The sequence below is a fragment of the Phoenix dactylifera genome, chromosome 5 (assembly GCF_009389715.1).
Source record: "Phoenix dactylifera cultivar Barhee BC4 chromosome 5, palm_55x_up_171113_PBpolish2nd_filt_p, whole genome shotgun sequence".
Classification (NCBI taxonomy): domain Eukaryota; kingdom Viridiplantae; phylum Streptophyta; class Magnoliopsida; order Arecales; family Arecaceae; genus Phoenix; species Phoenix dactylifera.
Window position 1 is genome coordinate 17,049,900 of NC_052396.1, and position 17,519 is coordinate 17,067,418.

A 17,519-nucleotide genomic window follows, 5' to 3' on the forward strand; every position below is an offset into this window, starting at 1 on the left:
TGTCAATTATTCGCCAGAAAAATCTTAGATATTTATACAGAACTAAAAAAACTCAAATAATACTTTTTAATTAGCTTTGTAGGTAGGTGAGGCCTTTAGTTTCGAACAAAAACAGTTTCATTTTGTAGCTGATTGGGACCATCAGTGGTTGCAGCATAATTAACACTGCAACCTTCATGCTTTATTAGGGCCAGAACAGCCAACCTCCCTCCACAGGCACCGCTGCATGCACATCACCAAAATTATCAAGAAGTGACCTTTAGTCCCCTTCTTTATGGTGAGTACTAAGAATTAGCTAAAATTTAATGCCCCCAGAAAAAAGGGCTTCAAACAAGCCCACAGCATTAGACAGATCGAGGTAGGTCACCAGAAACTGTTGAGCCTTCCTCCATTAAGGCTTGAAAACGGACAGATCTAGGCCTCTAGTTCTGCAAATTAATTTTGCTGAATAATTCTGTATGAATCATCATCTCATTTACTGCAAGAATGGTTTCCTTGTCAGTTTGCTTACTACCTCCAATATGCACCGTGCCTTGATCACCAATTCAAAATGCAACTCAATGCCATGGATTCTGTTCGATTGAACCAGCGCCGATCATTTTCCTCATTCTCTTGATTGGTCGGCCCTCCGCTGATATAAACCATCGAAATGGCCGAATCGAGATTTCAATATCGACTCATCCAGAAGTGTGTTCCAAGTTCGACAGTCGGGTTGCCAGCAATAGCTGCTGCAACTCATCATCTAATTTTGAGTCACTAGCAATTTTCAGAATGTGGGATGAGTTCTCAAGTTCTTAGAAAACCTAGTTAATATCAGTCAGTATGGTGAATCCTGATGGACCCTTCAAGAATCATGTGCATATTATTTGCTTGGTTGCTCATGGTTTTCTTGGTCAGAGTCCAAAAGAGGTTTGGTGTGGTCTGGAGAGGAAGAGGAGCTAATCCTCGTGTTAGTTAGCAGCTCCAACCGCTCCAAAGATGCCAATGGCTATTAATGGATGAATGACACTTTGATGGGGATAACAAGGAGCCAAACAAGAGTAAAGAGAACACACACACATACAAAAAAGAAGACACAGAGCAGGAAGGCGTCTGTGTCATGGCCGGCCACAGCTTCCTAAAGCCTGCAAGGTTTGATAACTTGTACGTTATTTTTCTTTTTTTTTTTTATAGACAATATCATCAAAACAATCCAATATCATCAACACTAACAAGAAACCCGTAATGGTGACGCCCCAACCATCACCATTAAAAACAATTTGAAGACTTCAAGCATGCTGGCTCGGGAAAAAGACTTGCGTCATCCTCTTGGAGTAGACAAGGGGCCGTGCGAATGTTGGACTACTACTAATCCGATATCCGAGCCTGAAGTCGCTTTTGCCGGTTACAATCACGCAACTAGCCTCATGGTCTTCAGAAAGCTTGGATTGCAAGTTGGGGCCAAGTATGGATAGGATTCCACCTGGATACGAAGGATCAGCTGGAGGAGTATTCTATGCTTACTGAAATAAATGCAAAAAGGATACTTCACCTGCGTGCTAACTTGTCAACCTGAAAGATTTCGGATCCTCGCAACGTATTTTCACTGCAGAGTACCCTGCAGCTTCCATCATCGCAAAATCACCTTATTATAGAAGAAGAAAGGTGGCAATCAATCAAATTAGGTCAAAATCAGATGTGGATTGGGTTGGAAGCGGATCGGATCAAAAATTCATCAACTCCAATCCAGCTCGATTATTAAACAGATCAAAATTTTAAATTTGAATCCGACCTATTTATTAAACAGATAATCCAGACCTGACCCATATAGCCCATTTATTAAACAAATCAAGTCAAGTTAAATAGCTTAGACTTGTTTTAACGAGTTAAGCGGATTTAAATAGATTGAGCAGATCGGATCAAACATATTTTAAATAGTTTAAATTATTTTAAATATGTTAAACAGGTCGGGTCATAACATTATCCAATTTTAAAAAACGGCTTAAAGATCCAAATCTGTACCTAACCCATTTAATAAATAGGTTTAGATAAGTTGATCTATTTATGATCCAAATTTATTTATGTCAAACTCAAAATGTTTAGATATTTTAACTTAAACTTAAAGCAGATCGTTCGTGGGTCGAATTGATGGATTAAATCATAAATTACCATCCATAAAGATGGCGATTAAATATAGCATATCGTATATATAATATACAAAACATGGTGCAATTTTAGGTATTTTGCTTTCTTCATGGCAGGATGATCCGATAGGGATGGTCCTTCACGTACAAAACATCCTTATTGTATCAGTCCCACGTCAATTTCTTGGTAGGGTCCGCACAGTAGGACGTAAATGCATTATGTAAAGAATGTAGTAAAGCAAAAGAGAAATGGAGGTGATGGTTAGAAAAAAAAAGGAAGGATGATTTATATTTAATTAAAGTTTTTAAAAAAATAAAATAAAAAGTAGTTTCTCTATGCGAATAAGATTTCCATATTTTATAAAAAAAATATATGTGAGACATAAAAAAATTATTTTCTTACCGGCTAGAAATTGGAATAATTTTTTTTACTAAAAATATTTTTAAGTTTTTAGATAGAATAGAAAAGAAAAAAATTTATTAAAGACAGAACAAGTATTTTACACAATTTTTTCAGACAAATAGCAGCTCAATCAAATATAAGCCACTCTATAATATGCCACTTTTTTTATAGTCAACCAAACATGCAAAAACTATTTTTTTGAGCATCATATGCTTGAGCATCAGCTTTTTGAAAAAAATATTTTAGCCGGTAAATTCTTTCAGTAAACTAAATAGGTTCTTAAGGTATTTCTTAGGCATAGTGCGAAGACTTTTCTTGGCAACTTTTTATAATAAAATTTAGGCATCACGATGCAAAGTATGCAGCCTTATAATCTAGATCTATGATGCTCTGGATCCACAGGAGGGTGCCATTTCTTTAACCCTCCTATTTGTCTCACAGCTAAATGAAGGTTTGCTTGAGATTTTCTTAATGATATAATATAATGATGGAGTATCAAAAAAGAAATGATGTCAATTGTTTGTGACCCTGAATTTTCAGATTTTGTGCATAGCATATATATATATATATATATATATATATATATATATATATATATATATATATTACTTTTGGATTCAATAAAAGCTTCCTCACGGAAAAAAATGCACTTATCTATGTAAAAATCTCTCACATATTTTTAAAAGGAAAAAAATAATACCCTCAGTTTTTATGTGCTCATATTAATATCCTCAATTACAAATGTTTAACCGTTTGTATAAAAAGAGATGTCTAATTACCTCTATAGACAAAGTCCTTCATCGGTACTTTTGACGGACGTATAATGGGGAAGATGAGAATGTTTAAGGAATTGAATTTCTGGAAACTAATGGGAGAGCGAATCCGATTTCCTTCTCTAATTATCAAGCTAAAAGATGCTTTGAGTTTTTGAAGCCTACATATGGAGCTAGCTTTCTTGAAAATTAATTCTGGATGGCTATGTAATAAAAAAAAAAAAATTACTTTTGTTTTTATGAAAGAGAATGTTTTAAAAAAAAATTCTACTTTAGTAGGGACTATGGCCACCACCTGTTCCCATAATAGAGCCACCTTTGGCACTATATACTTTAATTCCTAGCTCCCATTTAGCAATATTTTTAGAGAGCCAGAAAGTATTTTTTGAACCTCCAAAAGTACTTTTCAATAATATAGTGATATTTGGTAACAAAATTTAGGAGTTGTTTTGATTTTGCCAAAAAGTTAAAAAATTTGTGTGAGAGAAGCTCCAAGATGAAGCTTCTTCCTAAAAATGTTTGCTGGCAAATGTCAGAAAGTTATTTTGGCTTTAATAAAATTTTCGTGATAATCAAAATACCTACAAACAAATACCATAAAGATATTGTTATGTAATAATATATTAATATGTAATAATAATAATTATAATACTTTATATTAAAATATTGTACAATAATAATTAACTCTATTATATATATTATATTATATTATATCATAATGTTATTTTATAACATTATATCATAGTACTACAATATTACATTATATTATACTACAATATAATAGTTTCCAGCTGGTACAATGTATACTAATGTTAAGATCGTGTTATTAATCCTAAAATTTATTTAAACTATTTTAAACTTCTTATATAAAATAAAGGTGGCAAAGCCAAGTGGAGCTTTGGGCTGCTCAAGACTCGAATGTAAATGAACGAGGTATTTTCAATTGAGCCAATGTTTGAGAAAAACTGAGTTAGAAATTTCCAAGTTTGGTCCATTTCTAACATATCATCAAATTTGAAATGTCAATCGGACATTAGCTTAATGGTTGGCAATTGTACGCTTCTTTAAGGGATTACTCTTGGAAAAGATCTAAGATTCAGAAGTACTAGAGATAGCATGTTACCATTGTGCCATGTCTCAAAATGAGAAATAAATGAGATTGAACGAGCTTGTTGTGAAACCAAGCCCAAGCTTAGCTTGGTTCTGTTGCATCATGGTAGATTTCATATATATATATGAAATCTACATAATTCCAATATAATTAATTCCATGTAACTAATAAAGCATCAAGAGAAAGTATATGGTTCAATCAACATAATTAATTCCATGTGCACTCTCGAACTGTATTGAGGCACATATGGTGCCACAACTAGCGCACCTTGAGGTATGCTGCATATCGTGATGTCGCTAGTGGTGCACTTATGGCGACAGGAAACTACCTAGGATCATATTTGAATAATTTCTAAAAGGTATGGAGATTTCGCAGCAATAATCTAAAAACAAAAAGGTGGAATTTCTCCAGCAATTCTATAAAATATATATATAATCTTGCAAAAGATTAAAGTATAGAACTTTATAGGAGGATGATTCTAACTAAGTTATTAGCCTTCATTATCACCCATATTTTTTTTTTTCCGCTATGGTTGGCTTATGCACATCTAGCATGAATACATCTTAAAAATAATATATTAAGGAGTGTCGGGACATTTTTTTTTTTTTCTTCTTCTTCTTTTCACGGCAACTGTAAAATTAACTTAAAGGAAGTTGGTAAAATTAGACGGTAACAAAAACGGAACACACCAGTAGGCCGTTGTGTTTGGCCACCATCCTGGAGTCACGCCTAATTCCTATCCTCCACATCCTGTTGAAAAAAAAAACGAAAAAAAGGCAATCACGCCACCCTCACCCACCCCCTATCCTCCACGGGGAACCAAATGCCTTGACCGCGTTCCTTGTACCATGCCGGCCCCACCCCTCAAAGGAACCATGGACTTTGCCAAAAGAAAAGACCGGTTCGGTGGAAAAGCCGAAATCAACCCCAGTCCCTCCCTGCCGCTTTCCGCTCACCAAATCAAGCGGCCCAAAAGACGCAGCCACTCCACGAAACACCCCACCCCAAGTCCTTATAACAGCAGCTGACCCCCAACCCTCACAACCCGCACCATGCACTTCTCCTTCACTCCCTCACATCTCTTCGTTTCATTCTAACAACACCATGAACTCCGGCAACCAAACCACCGCCACCCTCTCCAATGGCCGAAGTGCCTCCACCACCAACCTCGGCTTCCTCTGGCTCTTGCCGGCGGAGATCCAAGTCCTCGAGCTGCTCCTCGCCCTGTCGATGTTCGTAACGTTGCATGCCTTGCGGCAGAGCAAGCGGCAGGGCCTCGCCGTATGGCCCTTCGTCGGCATGCTGCCGTCGCTCATCCTCGGTCTCCGCCACGACATGTATGAGTGGATCACCGGCGTGCTCGACGGGCTCGGCGGCACGTTCATCTTCCGCGGCCCGTGGTTCACCAACCTCCAGTGCGTCGTCACTGCGGACCCCCGCAACCTGGAGCATCTCCTCAAGACCAAGTTCTCTAACTTCCCCAAAGGCGGGTACTTCCGGAGCACCGTCCGCGACCTCCTCGGCGACGGCATCTTCAGCGCCGACGACGAGGTGTGGCGGCGCCAGAGGAAGATAGCAAGCCTCGAATTCCACTCCGCCGAGTTCCGGTCCATGACGGTCCGATCCCTCTACGAGCTCGTCCACTCGAGACTCCTCCCGGTGCTGGAGTCCGCCCACAACAACCGTACGCCGATCGACCTCCAGGACCTGCTGCTGCGGCTGACCTTCGACAACGTGTGCATGATCGCCTTCGGCGTCGACCCGGGGTGCCTCAGCCCCGGGCTGCCGGAGATCCCCTTCGCTCGCGCCTTCGAGGATGCGACCGAGGCCACGATTATCCGATTCGTCACGCCGACCGCCATATGGAAGGCTCTGCGCTTCCTCGACCTCGGGAACGAGAGGAGGCTCAAGCGGTCGCTGAAGCGCGTCGACGAGTTCGCCTACGAGGTCATTCGGACGAGGAAGAAGGAGCTGTCGCTGGAGTCCGGCGACGACAAGAAGCCGGCGAGGTCCGACCTATTGACCGTCTTCATGAGGGTCAAGGACGACGACGGGACGGCGTTCTCCGACGGGTTTCTGAGGGATGTGTGCGTGAATTTTATACTCGCCGGAAGGGACACGTCGTCGGTGGCGCTGGCCTGGTTCTTCTGGCTCTTGAACCGGTACCCGGAGGTGGAGGACCGGATTCTTGGGGAGCTTAGGAAGATTCTGGAGGAGAGAGGATATAACGGCGAGGGGGTCGAAGGAGAGAAGGATTTGGTGTTCAAGCCGGAGGAGGTGAAGAGGATGGAGTATCTACAGGCGGCTCTGTCGGAGGCTCTACGCCTGTATCCGTCGGTGCCGGTGGATCACAAGGAGGTACGTACGTGCTAGCAGTTGATTTTTGGGCACACTGCACTAACACGCACACGTATCATGAGTTGTTTTCTATTTCCTATCGATATTAATGTTGATATTGAGTTGGCTGGATGATGCTTTACGTCTTCATTATTTATATCTAATTTGGTGTATGCTTGGCTTCCTTCATAGGCATGCATGCGTGCGCATAGAAATAGCCATCTATCTATATTATAGAAATCGGAGAGAGGTTATGGATGTGCAGACATGGATTTTTTGTGTCGATGTACTGATTTATGTGCATGTAAAGGACGTGATATGTTGATAGGATCATGACACTCGTTCATGTTCTTCTTCTTCTTCTTTTCTTTTTTTCTTTTCCCACATAAAAATACCAGTACCATACGAAGCATGCAAGAAGGTTCCGTGCTTAGTTGCGTCGTTTGGTAGTTGAAACTAATTTGTGCTGAAGATACCAACTACATATAGATACATAAATACATACATACTTACATATACATACATACATATATATATACATACAGAGAGAGAGAGAGAGAGAGAGAGAATTTCCTAGGTGGGGATGTCATTGACATGGATTTCAAGCTCGAAAGAAAGTGCTATGGTTGGCATGCACATCTCAAGGTACAAGTGTATGACAGCCACTGCCAGTAGTAGCACTTCTTTCTGATGGGGCATATCCAACTCCATCCAAAGGAGGAGAATTCATCGTTGATAGTGCATGCTCACATCATTGTACACGTCTTACAAAGTTGCTCACCAAGTCACTGCCTATGAATAATAATAATAATACTCCAAGTCAGTGTCCATTAAGAATTTGAAGATTGATGCTTCCAGACACATTAGTATCGATCAATATTGCATCACATCAAGTTAGACAAGTCAAAACTAGCTCCAGTTGGTGACAAGTGCACCGGGCATTATGTGGTTAGAGCGATACTAAACCAACAACCGTCCCAAGTATAATTACGCTATAGAACATGGTTAGGCCACCTGTGCTCTCACCTTTGAGGGAGTTCCCAGCGCTCAAATCGTGGGGCCCTTCATCCAGTTTCTTCCAAGTTCTCTATTAGAAAAGTTTCTTAAACGGCGGTGACCTAACCCTTGTTGCACGAGGAATATTACAAACATCAATAACGAGGTATCACCCAATTTAACTTCCGAAAGCAGCTTCTTGGCCTTGTTCTTCAATTCTTACGTTAAGTCCTCTAGATCATTTCTCCACCCTGGGTATTAAGGATGAGATGAACTTAATCTTCTAGGTTGGGCGACATCAGTGCCCAAGAGGCCTCGCCTGGGAGCACATATCTTTTTTCACTTAAATAACTGCTTCTTGTGTTAGGAAAAGGAGGTTTTTCTCAAGAAGAATCAGCTTGTTTAATCCATTCGTCGGACAAGATTACATATATCCAATGCGCAAGCGGCACATAGCAAAAGTAATTGCAGAAGATTTATGGTAGTTGACTGTTTAATTATTTCTTTAGTTAAACGTTTTAATCTTTAGACAGTTCCAAGCCCTTAGTCAAGAGAATTATAATTATTGTAAGTGAAGCATCACAGTCGAAGACAGGAGGCCGGGCCTTCCTTACACCTTAAAACATGGGCAATAAAAGTAAAACCTCAAGTCCTATGGGTTGGTCCATCTAAGACCTTTTTATACTTGAACCAATTAAATAAGCCGCTTGCACCTCATTAATTATTGTGATTATCTGTTCTACCTAACCTGAACTTTGGTCTTATCCTATGCATGGCACCCGTCTTGCTCGTGTGCAAAGCTGCTATCGGCTGTGATGCTCAGCTGAACTTCTGAAGGGTGCTTATTAATTTATGAAACAAAGATGACTTGCCACCAAATCAAACATAACAATTATTGCATGCATTTTGGTTTGCATGAGTTATATTTTTCTTTTTTTCCCATTCTGCATGGTCCTCGAAGAGCAATAGATAACCTTGAAACTACATAATTCTAATAATTTACGAAAATTTGGTATCTTTTGAAGATGAACTTTCTCCACAATTACCTTATTATGCGAACACTTCACAATCTATACTTGTAAATTATGGAATTGCCAAGTTTGAACAAAACCATTAATTTGCAATGTAATGATATGCGTGTATGTGTTGGCTTAGGTTGTAGAGGATGATGTATTTCCTGATGGTACTGTACTGAAGAAAGGAACGAAGGTTCTGTATGCCATCTACTCTATGGGGAGAATGGAGAGCATATGGGGGACGGACTGCAGGGACTACAAGCCAGAGAGGTGGCTCAGGGATGGCCGCTTCATGAGCGAGTCTGCATACAAATTTGCTGCCTTCAATGGCGGACCGAGGCTGTGCCTGGGGAAGGACTTTGCATACTATCAGATGAAGTTTGCCGCAGCTTCCATCCTCTATCGATACCATGTAAAGGTGGTCGAGAACCACCCAGTGGCCCCCAAGTTGGCGCTAACCATGTACATGAAGCACGGCTTGAAGGTGACTCTCTCCAGAAGGAATGACACCAAGCTTTTAAAATAGTAAATAAATGAGGTGAAGCTTCAAAGGCTTAAATCAGAAAGCCGTATTAAGGTTCTACTTTGATCTGTTTTTAAGATACATGGGTATTGAATTAGTAGGATAGAAGATGTCATCATGTGCAAAAGCCTCCCGGTGGGAACTTTTTCTTTTTTGTTTATTGTTTGATGTGACGAAACTGATATCGTCAAGTTCCATAGTTTTACGGTAAGGCTTTTCTTTCAGTATTCTATACTTTTTTGAAGCCAACCATATGTTTTATGGATGGCTCCAATCTACTCTTGTAAACCAATTGTACCTCAAGTAAAAGCTATAACGTTTTTAATGAATTATTCAAAGTAAAACCTCATATATTAAATAAATATCGCTTAATTCCTCATTCTTATCACCTCAATCCCCTCTGTGTGTATATCTATCTCTATCTCTTGGATGCATGCATGGGCACGTGCTGGCGCTTGGAGATCCAAATGATCTCCTTCTAGGCGGCACATGTGTATCGGAAGGCGAACAAAGCTACTGATTGGGTCGCCTCCTATTTTGCTCGGCACTCTGGTAAGATCATTTGGATTAGTGTAGCGGAGATCCCACTTTCTTTGTATCAATTTATTTTTTCTAACTTAGCTGGTTGTATCCATGTAAGAGCTATATGAATGTCGTTTTTTACCCCAAAAAAAAAAAACAATGGGTGGTAAAGAGGATTGTCCGTTGGAGCAAAGCAGGAAAGAGAGGAAGAGAGAGGGAATGTGGAGGCTGGATGTGCTATCTTTGGTCTTGGCAACTCAATGAAGATGAGAAATTGTACCCTACCCTACATGAACTTAGGTGGCCTTGCACTGTGCCAATTACCTTATTTTCTTGCTGTGGGCCAATCACCAAGATAAGTGTTTGATAAATAGAGCCTACAGAAAGAAGACGAGATGATTGGCATGGTCCACAATAATATGGTATAGGGTATAATTTCTTCGGTGAAGATTTAATAGATGAAGTGAGAGATTAATATCAGGCCCACTCCCCTCCACATCATGCTAAATTAATAACCTGTGTTTCTAACCCAACTACCATGTTGCTTGTTTTCTATCTGATGGCCGAGTTTTTTTTTTTTTTAATCAAAACTTTACGGTTGAGATTCAACCACTAGAGAATGATAAATAAAAATTAGAAGATACAAATCAAATCATGTACTCTATTATGTAATGCTAATATTTGGGTTTTGGCTCGTTCAACTCCACGTGAGAGAGACAGTCTTTGACACCTTGATTTCTTCCCCGTTACATTCATGGGCATAGCACATATTGAGATATTAGTTGCATATCCTTCATTATTTTGTAGGAAAAACATATCATTATGGTTGTGAGTAGGTCAGCCCCTTTTTTTTACTTTTGCATCTAAATAAAAAGGAATACAACCCGAGGTGCAACACAACTTAGAAAGCCCAACTCAACCTGTCAATCTATTCGCAACTATGTGCATAAAGTATGGCTTCTAAGGCTTGAAGATTTAAATTGGAAGGTTTCTTTCTGAAATTTCTATTATCAAGGCATGCTCTATGGAGCTTGGACCAAACAACGAGGATAAGGATGCAAAGGCATCCCGGGGTGGGTTTTTTTATGATGCATTGAATTGTTCCTTTGGTTTATCCCTTTTTTTATAAACCAAAGAAAAAAATCTATCTTCGTTTCAAATGTCGACCACATCTCGGGAAGAGAGGTTCCTACCAGGCAACCAAAAGTCCTTTTTGCTTACGCTTCTTTCGCTTTTTAAGTTAATTATACGAAAATGATGGAATCGATATGTATGAGGTTACGTAACGTTATTATAAGAAGTTAGCTGTGCATGTCCATCACCACTAGCTCTTTCGATGACTATGAGCAATATGGTCAGCTAATCTTGTTTCATTTCACAATCAAATAAATCAAAGATTAGATAGGTCAGTCCGTTGAAGATAGTGCATGTTTGAATATCTCTAAAGAAAAAAAAAAAAAAAAAACTTTTTGCAGTCCAAAGGCTTGGATCTGGACTTTCAAAGGCTAGGATCTAAGTTGGATTTGGACATGCTATTGGAAAATACAAAACGGATGGGCCAATAAGCTCCATTTGTATAGCATTTACGGTCCGATCCTGTAGGAATATCTAAACAAATCTTTAGTAATCTTTCCAACCATAAAGCTCAAGAGGAACTCAAACTAATCCAAATGCTACCTTTTCAACCAAACACCATCTGGCTAGACCACGTTATGTTGGGTCAGGTAAGGATGTGTGGGCAAAGATCAAACCATATGATGGATGTATAAGAAATATTTGTAAAGTTTAGACAGGGACTGGTTAATATGGATTACTTTGGGATTTGAAATTGTTAGAAGGTTTCATCTAGAAACTGAGTTTGATTCAAATTGATGGAGATTGTTCAAGCCTTCGATCAGCATTGAACATAAACCTTCTTGAGAAATAGGATGGAGAAATATTGGCTGAAATCTCATCGCCTTTGATCCTGCTGATAACCTTCTTAAACTATAGTAATTTTTTATTTTTCTTGGAGCCTTTCCTACCTAGCGGATAACCTTTTTTTCTGTTTTGCCTGGGGAAAGATAGCATTCTCGGATTATGAGATTCTGATACCCAAACAGGCCTGAAATGTTCCAGCTATTTAATTTAGGAAACCTCCATTGCAGGACTAGATAGAAGTCTAGAAGAGGAACGAGGCCCGGATGCACAATAAACTTTATAACAAATTGCAAGGAATAACTAACTATACATTGTCCCTAGTATCTTTTCAGCCAAACCCAGTTGCAGGCACAGGCTAATACTTTTCAACTCAAGCTGAGTATGCCTTGTGAATGTTCTCTTCATGTAGCTTAATAGGCCTTCACTGTAGGAAAAGACAAAGAAAATTAGAACCAAGAGGTATATCAGAGACCTCATGGTAGACAATTGCATCAAATTGTGAGGCATGAATGAAGATTGTTACTTGGCGCTGATATACTTCTCAGGCAACTAGTTGCTGCTACAAGCTAATACCTCCATTAATTTCTAGCTTAACATGGCCTTTTTAAGGACATAGTGGGACAATGTTATGGTTATTTAGCTTACTAGGTGTCACGCCCCAAACCCGTTACCTGGGTCGACCACGTGATATTGCTGCATGAACCCTAGAGTAATGCCCTAGAGATCATGAAAAGCCTAGGCCAAATAAATATCTAATAACTCAACAATTAATAGCCACAAAATCCAACTAATAAATCCACCATATTCGAATAATCAAACTGATTCATTTATAAGATAATCAACTATTCGTTTGGCATCAGAGAATAAACTAACTAACTAAAGACTCCATCGCTCAAGCTCCATGCCCGACCTATCCATGAGTAGGCATCTTGCAACTTTGAAAGAAAAAGAGGAAAGATAGTGTGAGCTTTATAGCCCAGTAAGAATCTCCACATGTTTACATCATTATAATAATATAATTTGAAAATAACAATAAGCGATAACAAAATAAAACATAAATTATGAAATCATTTTTCAAACATCAAGTATAACTAAATTAAACCGACAAATATCCAAATAAATATACATCAAATATCCAGCCTATCAAAATAGATATATCACAATATATCAACAAATAAAAATCTTTTATTCAACATTGGTTTCATGTTTCTTATCATCCGTTTCTTATTATTTTAATTTCAGTTTCGAAAATAATTACTTTTCGGCTTTGGATAACCATGATCATATCCTGGTCCATGATTGATAAACAAAGTTTCCACGCGTAAGCCTGTGGAGACTATCATACGTATAAGCATATGGAGGCTGTCCCGTGCATAAGCCCGTAGAGGCTATCCCACATATAAGTTCGTGGAGGCTGTCCTATGTATAAGCCCGTAGAGGCTAACGAAGATTAGTCCAAATCAATTCTTATTCGTCTGATTATTATGCATTATTCTTATCAAATCAATTTTAATTAAACAGTGCATTCCTTATATCCAGATAGATAGAATCATAATTCATATAATCATATCTCCAATAGTTAACACATATAATAAACACATATTAAGTTCATACCGAAAATCATATAAACCAAACATCTCATGCCAAACCAAATCTATAGGCATAAACCTCACGATACAAAACTAGTGGTATAAATCAATAAATATGTATATATATTGGTGATCAAGTGCAAAAATTGTTACCTCTATTGATGACAAACTCGGTCGCAATGTCTACTAGTCTATGCCTAGCATGTCCAATCAATCAATATAAATCCAACTCATACTTGACCAAACATTAGCATAAGAAATAAATACATCATTGATAGTTTCTTAACTTCGAAGCTCTAATATTTGAATTACACTTACATCTAATTTTCCTATCCTATGTAACTTAAGATTAAATAAATAAATAAATAAGAAATTTAGATTCTACCTTGATTGAAGAACTAGAGTATAAAATTCCTGTTAGGCTTCTTTTTGTCCAAATGAGTATGGCCACATATTAAACCAATGTCAACCATGAAAATAGATTTTGCGCAAGAAGAAAAATGAGGCCCACTGAATGAAGGTGCGGAGCAAGCAGACTTAGCCAGCATGTATCCAATTCATCTAATTAAGAGATCGGCCACCAATCAAAGCAAGAGTAACATGTCAGATGTTAGAGGGCCGACAAAAGTTGAGTGGAGGAAGAACAGGGCCAACAAATAGTAACATTAGACGACTCGGATTGATCGAATCTGGCTAGTTTAACCAGTCAAATCATGAAACAAGAGTTAGGAGTGTTGACGAAAGAGTGATCCCAACGATGTTAGTCCAAGACTCTCTACGGGGTTGACGAAAGAGCGCGGAAAGGAACAACGGAGAGAAAAAAGATTCTCTTCTGGGTCCACTTTGAAGCATAGGGAGAGAGAAAGGAAGAGAGAGAAGAGATAGATGAAGAAAAGAGAGAGGAAACTCCATCCTTTCTAAAATAGGGGAGGCTTGTGGTTGATGGGAACGGAGGTGGCCCCGACGGTCGGCAATGGCGGCGGTGACAACCTAATGTCCGGCCTCCAGCGACGACCATGACATTATCAACACCCACGTTGGTCGGCGGTCAAGAAAGAATAAAGGAGCCGACCATGGATCGGCTCAAAACAAGGGAAGATAGAGCAACCAGGCTTACCGGCCGGCAATGGCTCTATTACCGACCATGGGGGGGTGACCGAGAGCTCGACTAAAGCTCCGGCGAGGACCCCATCTTTGAATCACGGCATAGGAGGTGATAAGAAACCAAAACAGGGGAAGAGGAATCTGGTTGAATCCCAGGGATTCAAGGAAAAATTGCTATTGATGATGGCTACAGGAGATAGACGAAAGCAGAGAGGAAGGTGACGATGCCTCAACTTCGGCGAAGTTTAGAGCTTGCATGGTGAAGCGGGTGTAGGGAAATCGGGAGGGAGAAGAAGAGAGGAAGGTGCCGGCGTTTGGTGGTGCGGGTGTGTGGAAGAGGGAAGAGAGAAGAGGCCTTTATAGGTGATGGAGGCTAAGGTTTCCCACCTCCGACGAAGTCGAAGAGGAGCCGGAGTCGGTTTCCTCTTCCCACTTAAAAACAAAGGAACTTCATCCCCTTTCCCTTTTTTTTCTCTTGAGCCGTCCCAGATATCAATGGATCAGGCCTGACTCAGGTGTTGGGCCAGCCAAAGCACCGGACATCACACTCTCTTCCCCCTCAAAATAATTGTCCTCCAAATTAACTTAATGCTCAAACTTTGAAAGTTTGCAACCTTTACATCTTCCTTAAGCTCCCAAATAGTCTTCCTCTTAGAGTGCTTGGTTCACAAGATCTTAACATAAAGAATTATATGGCATCTCTAAACTTCCACCACAATACATATCAAGTTCTCCTTATCCCTTTCAAAACAACACCAACCTTTAACCTTAGATTAAAATACCGTAATTCATTGCCCACAACATTAATTGTTCTTGATTAATTCTACATAGAAATCATAATCGGCCCAATTCACTCTTAACAAAAATAGAAGAAGGCTTGAACATTAGATGCTCATCATGATCTACAGCCTTCTTTCTTCTCTTAACTTCTCCTATAATTTATTGATTAAACTTTTATCTTAGGAAAACCTCAAGCCCTTCAAGCAAATGGAGTAACAATATCAGAGCTACAAAAAGAAGAACTTTGCCAAAACATTCTACATTCGAGCTCGGCCAAATGATCATCAATCTGTTACCCCTAAATTTTGAGATGCTCAAAGTTCTTCCTGGCATTATTTATAATAGGAGAACCCACTAGTAAAAATTGCAAAGCTACATCCAAATTAGCCAAAGAATTAACAACATTCTACTTCGCTTTATCAATAAAATCATCCTTTAGTAGATAAATAACTCAACTCTTCTATCATAGTATCTTTTGGATCAAGAATTAGTATTTCTAACCAGTTTCAAAATAACTCAAACCATCATACTTTCACCGCACATTCTAATCTAAACACACCAAATTCTCTAGGTTCACTAAACAATTTCCGCCCAAAATACCACTTTGAGTTAGAACTAAGAAGATCCAAAATTTTAAATTTTCAAATAGAACTAGCACATTTGTCATGATTAATTCTTAAGCCTATTGTTAGCTTGAAGTTATTGCATAGGCTTCACCACGCATTTAGAACCCAAATAAATCTAGAACTAATCTAAATCGAGTTAACCCTAAGTTTCCTGACAATTCAACTAGACAATTCCAAATCTACTTTTTTTTTTTTTTATGACGAACTCCAAGTTACAACAAATTAGAGGACCTAGAGTCAACATCCCTATAAATAGAATCTCCAAGCTAGCATCTTTATGAATAGAATCAACTCCACTATCTTCTTCGGATCTTTCTATACCATAACTCCTTGTACCCATCAGCAAAGCCTTCTATGATAACACATGCAAGCATCTTAAAACCAAATTCTCTACTCAATACTAGATTCTACCAGCGGCTTCATCAACAATGGAAGAACCAGGGCAGCTAGGCCATTACGACCATTCATCCGAGCTCATCCTCTCCCTCTCGGGGTTATGAGAACCCCCGATCCCACTCCACCTCCACCCATCTCCTTCCTCCCCATCTTCCTCTCTTCCTCCCTCTCTCTTCCTTCATCTGTTGGGCAGCTTGGGCTCACTGTGCCCTCACATGTGCCACCAGGGGGATCGGGATCGCAACGCCTCGTCGGAGCGAGTTAGGGTCTCCCGTCTCCTTCCCACTTCCTCCCCCTCCTTTCGATTGATCGACAATGGCCGGGATCCGGCAAAGGGCAGCTGGGATAAGAAAAAACAAGAAGAAGAAGAAGAAGAAGAAGAAGAGGGAGGGAGTTACCGGTGGCCGATCTGCAGTCGCCGCAAGCCCTCGGCCGCGATCGCCGCAGGCCCTCGGCCGCAGATCCGGCAAAGGAGCCACTGAGATAAGGAAAAAGAAGAAGCAGAAAAAGAAGAAGAAGAAGAAGAAAATGGAAAAAAACATACCAAGAGGATTTACCCAGCCATTGCCCTTGGTTACGGTCGCCACAAGCCCTTGGCCGCGGGCGCCGCTGGCCCTTGGCCATACCGTTGCTGGCCCTAGGCCCCTTCCCCTCTCCTGTGCTTCGATGGGGGGGTCTGACCCTTTCACGGGAAGAAAAGTGGGGAGGGCAACGAAGGAGAAGAAAAGAAGAAAAAAGAAGAAGAAGAAATGAAAATGTGTGTGTATATATATATAAGATAAACTATAATAAATTAAAAAAAAGAGAGTGAATAACAAGTAATTTATTTTTTATGGTACTGATCGGTACAGTAGAGTTGCCCAACCAAATCTAGGGATCTTTGGGTAAACAGAAGTAAGTGACCTTGGCACAAACTTTATTAGTGTTAAAATTATTCAATAATTTTTACTATAGAAAAATTATGAATTATATTTGATATGATGGATCCAATTTTTTTAAAAAAAATTAGGATTAAGCATACGATTGAAAATGATCCTTACTTTTGGCCAAATAGCATCTTTACTAAATACTTGTTGTAAATGATTTACATATGATTTATAAAAAATTGCATGAAAATGATATATGTGGCATGATTAGAATACTTTAGTAAAATTGCATAGTCGGCATAGCTGTGTATTTTAAACTTTTGCTATGCCATTTAGCATTTTCAACCTATTTATAAATATATGATTTATGAAAAATTATAAAATATTTTACAAACTCTCAGATAGCTGTGACCGCCTCTAGAAATGGAGGCCAA

The 17,519-nt window shown here is 39.4% G+C and overlaps 1 protein-coding gene and 1 long non-coding RNA gene across 3 annotated transcripts; one reads left to right on the forward strand and one right to left on the reverse strand.

Moving 5' to 3' along the window:
- The first annotated feature begins 5,435 nt into the window (after positions 1–5,435).
- LOC103712453 (cytochrome P450 86B1) lies at positions 5,436–9,644 on the forward strand. Its single transcript, XM_008798977.4, has 2 exons — positions 5,436–6,768; positions 8,899–9,644. The coding sequence occupies exons 1-2, from the start codon at positions 5,515–5,517 to the stop codon at positions 9,283–9,285; spliced, it is 1,641 nt and encodes a 546-aa protein (XP_008797199.1). The 5' UTR covers positions 5,436–5,514; the 3' UTR covers positions 9,286–9,644.
- A 2,847-nt stretch (positions 9,645–12,491) lies between these two features.
- Positions 12,492–16,964, reverse strand: LOC120110910. 2 transcript variants are annotated; one of them, XR_005512034.1, is made up of 2 exons: positions 16,618–16,964; positions 12,492–12,659 (listed from the first exon to the last, which is right to left on the reverse strand). It is a non-coding gene; the product is annotated as an uncharacterized LOC120110910 (long non-coding RNA). The 2 variants fall into 2 exon arrangements; XR_005512035.1 differs by having other exon boundaries at positions 16,764–16,961.
- Between the last annotated feature and the right edge of the window lie 555 nt (positions 16,965–17,519).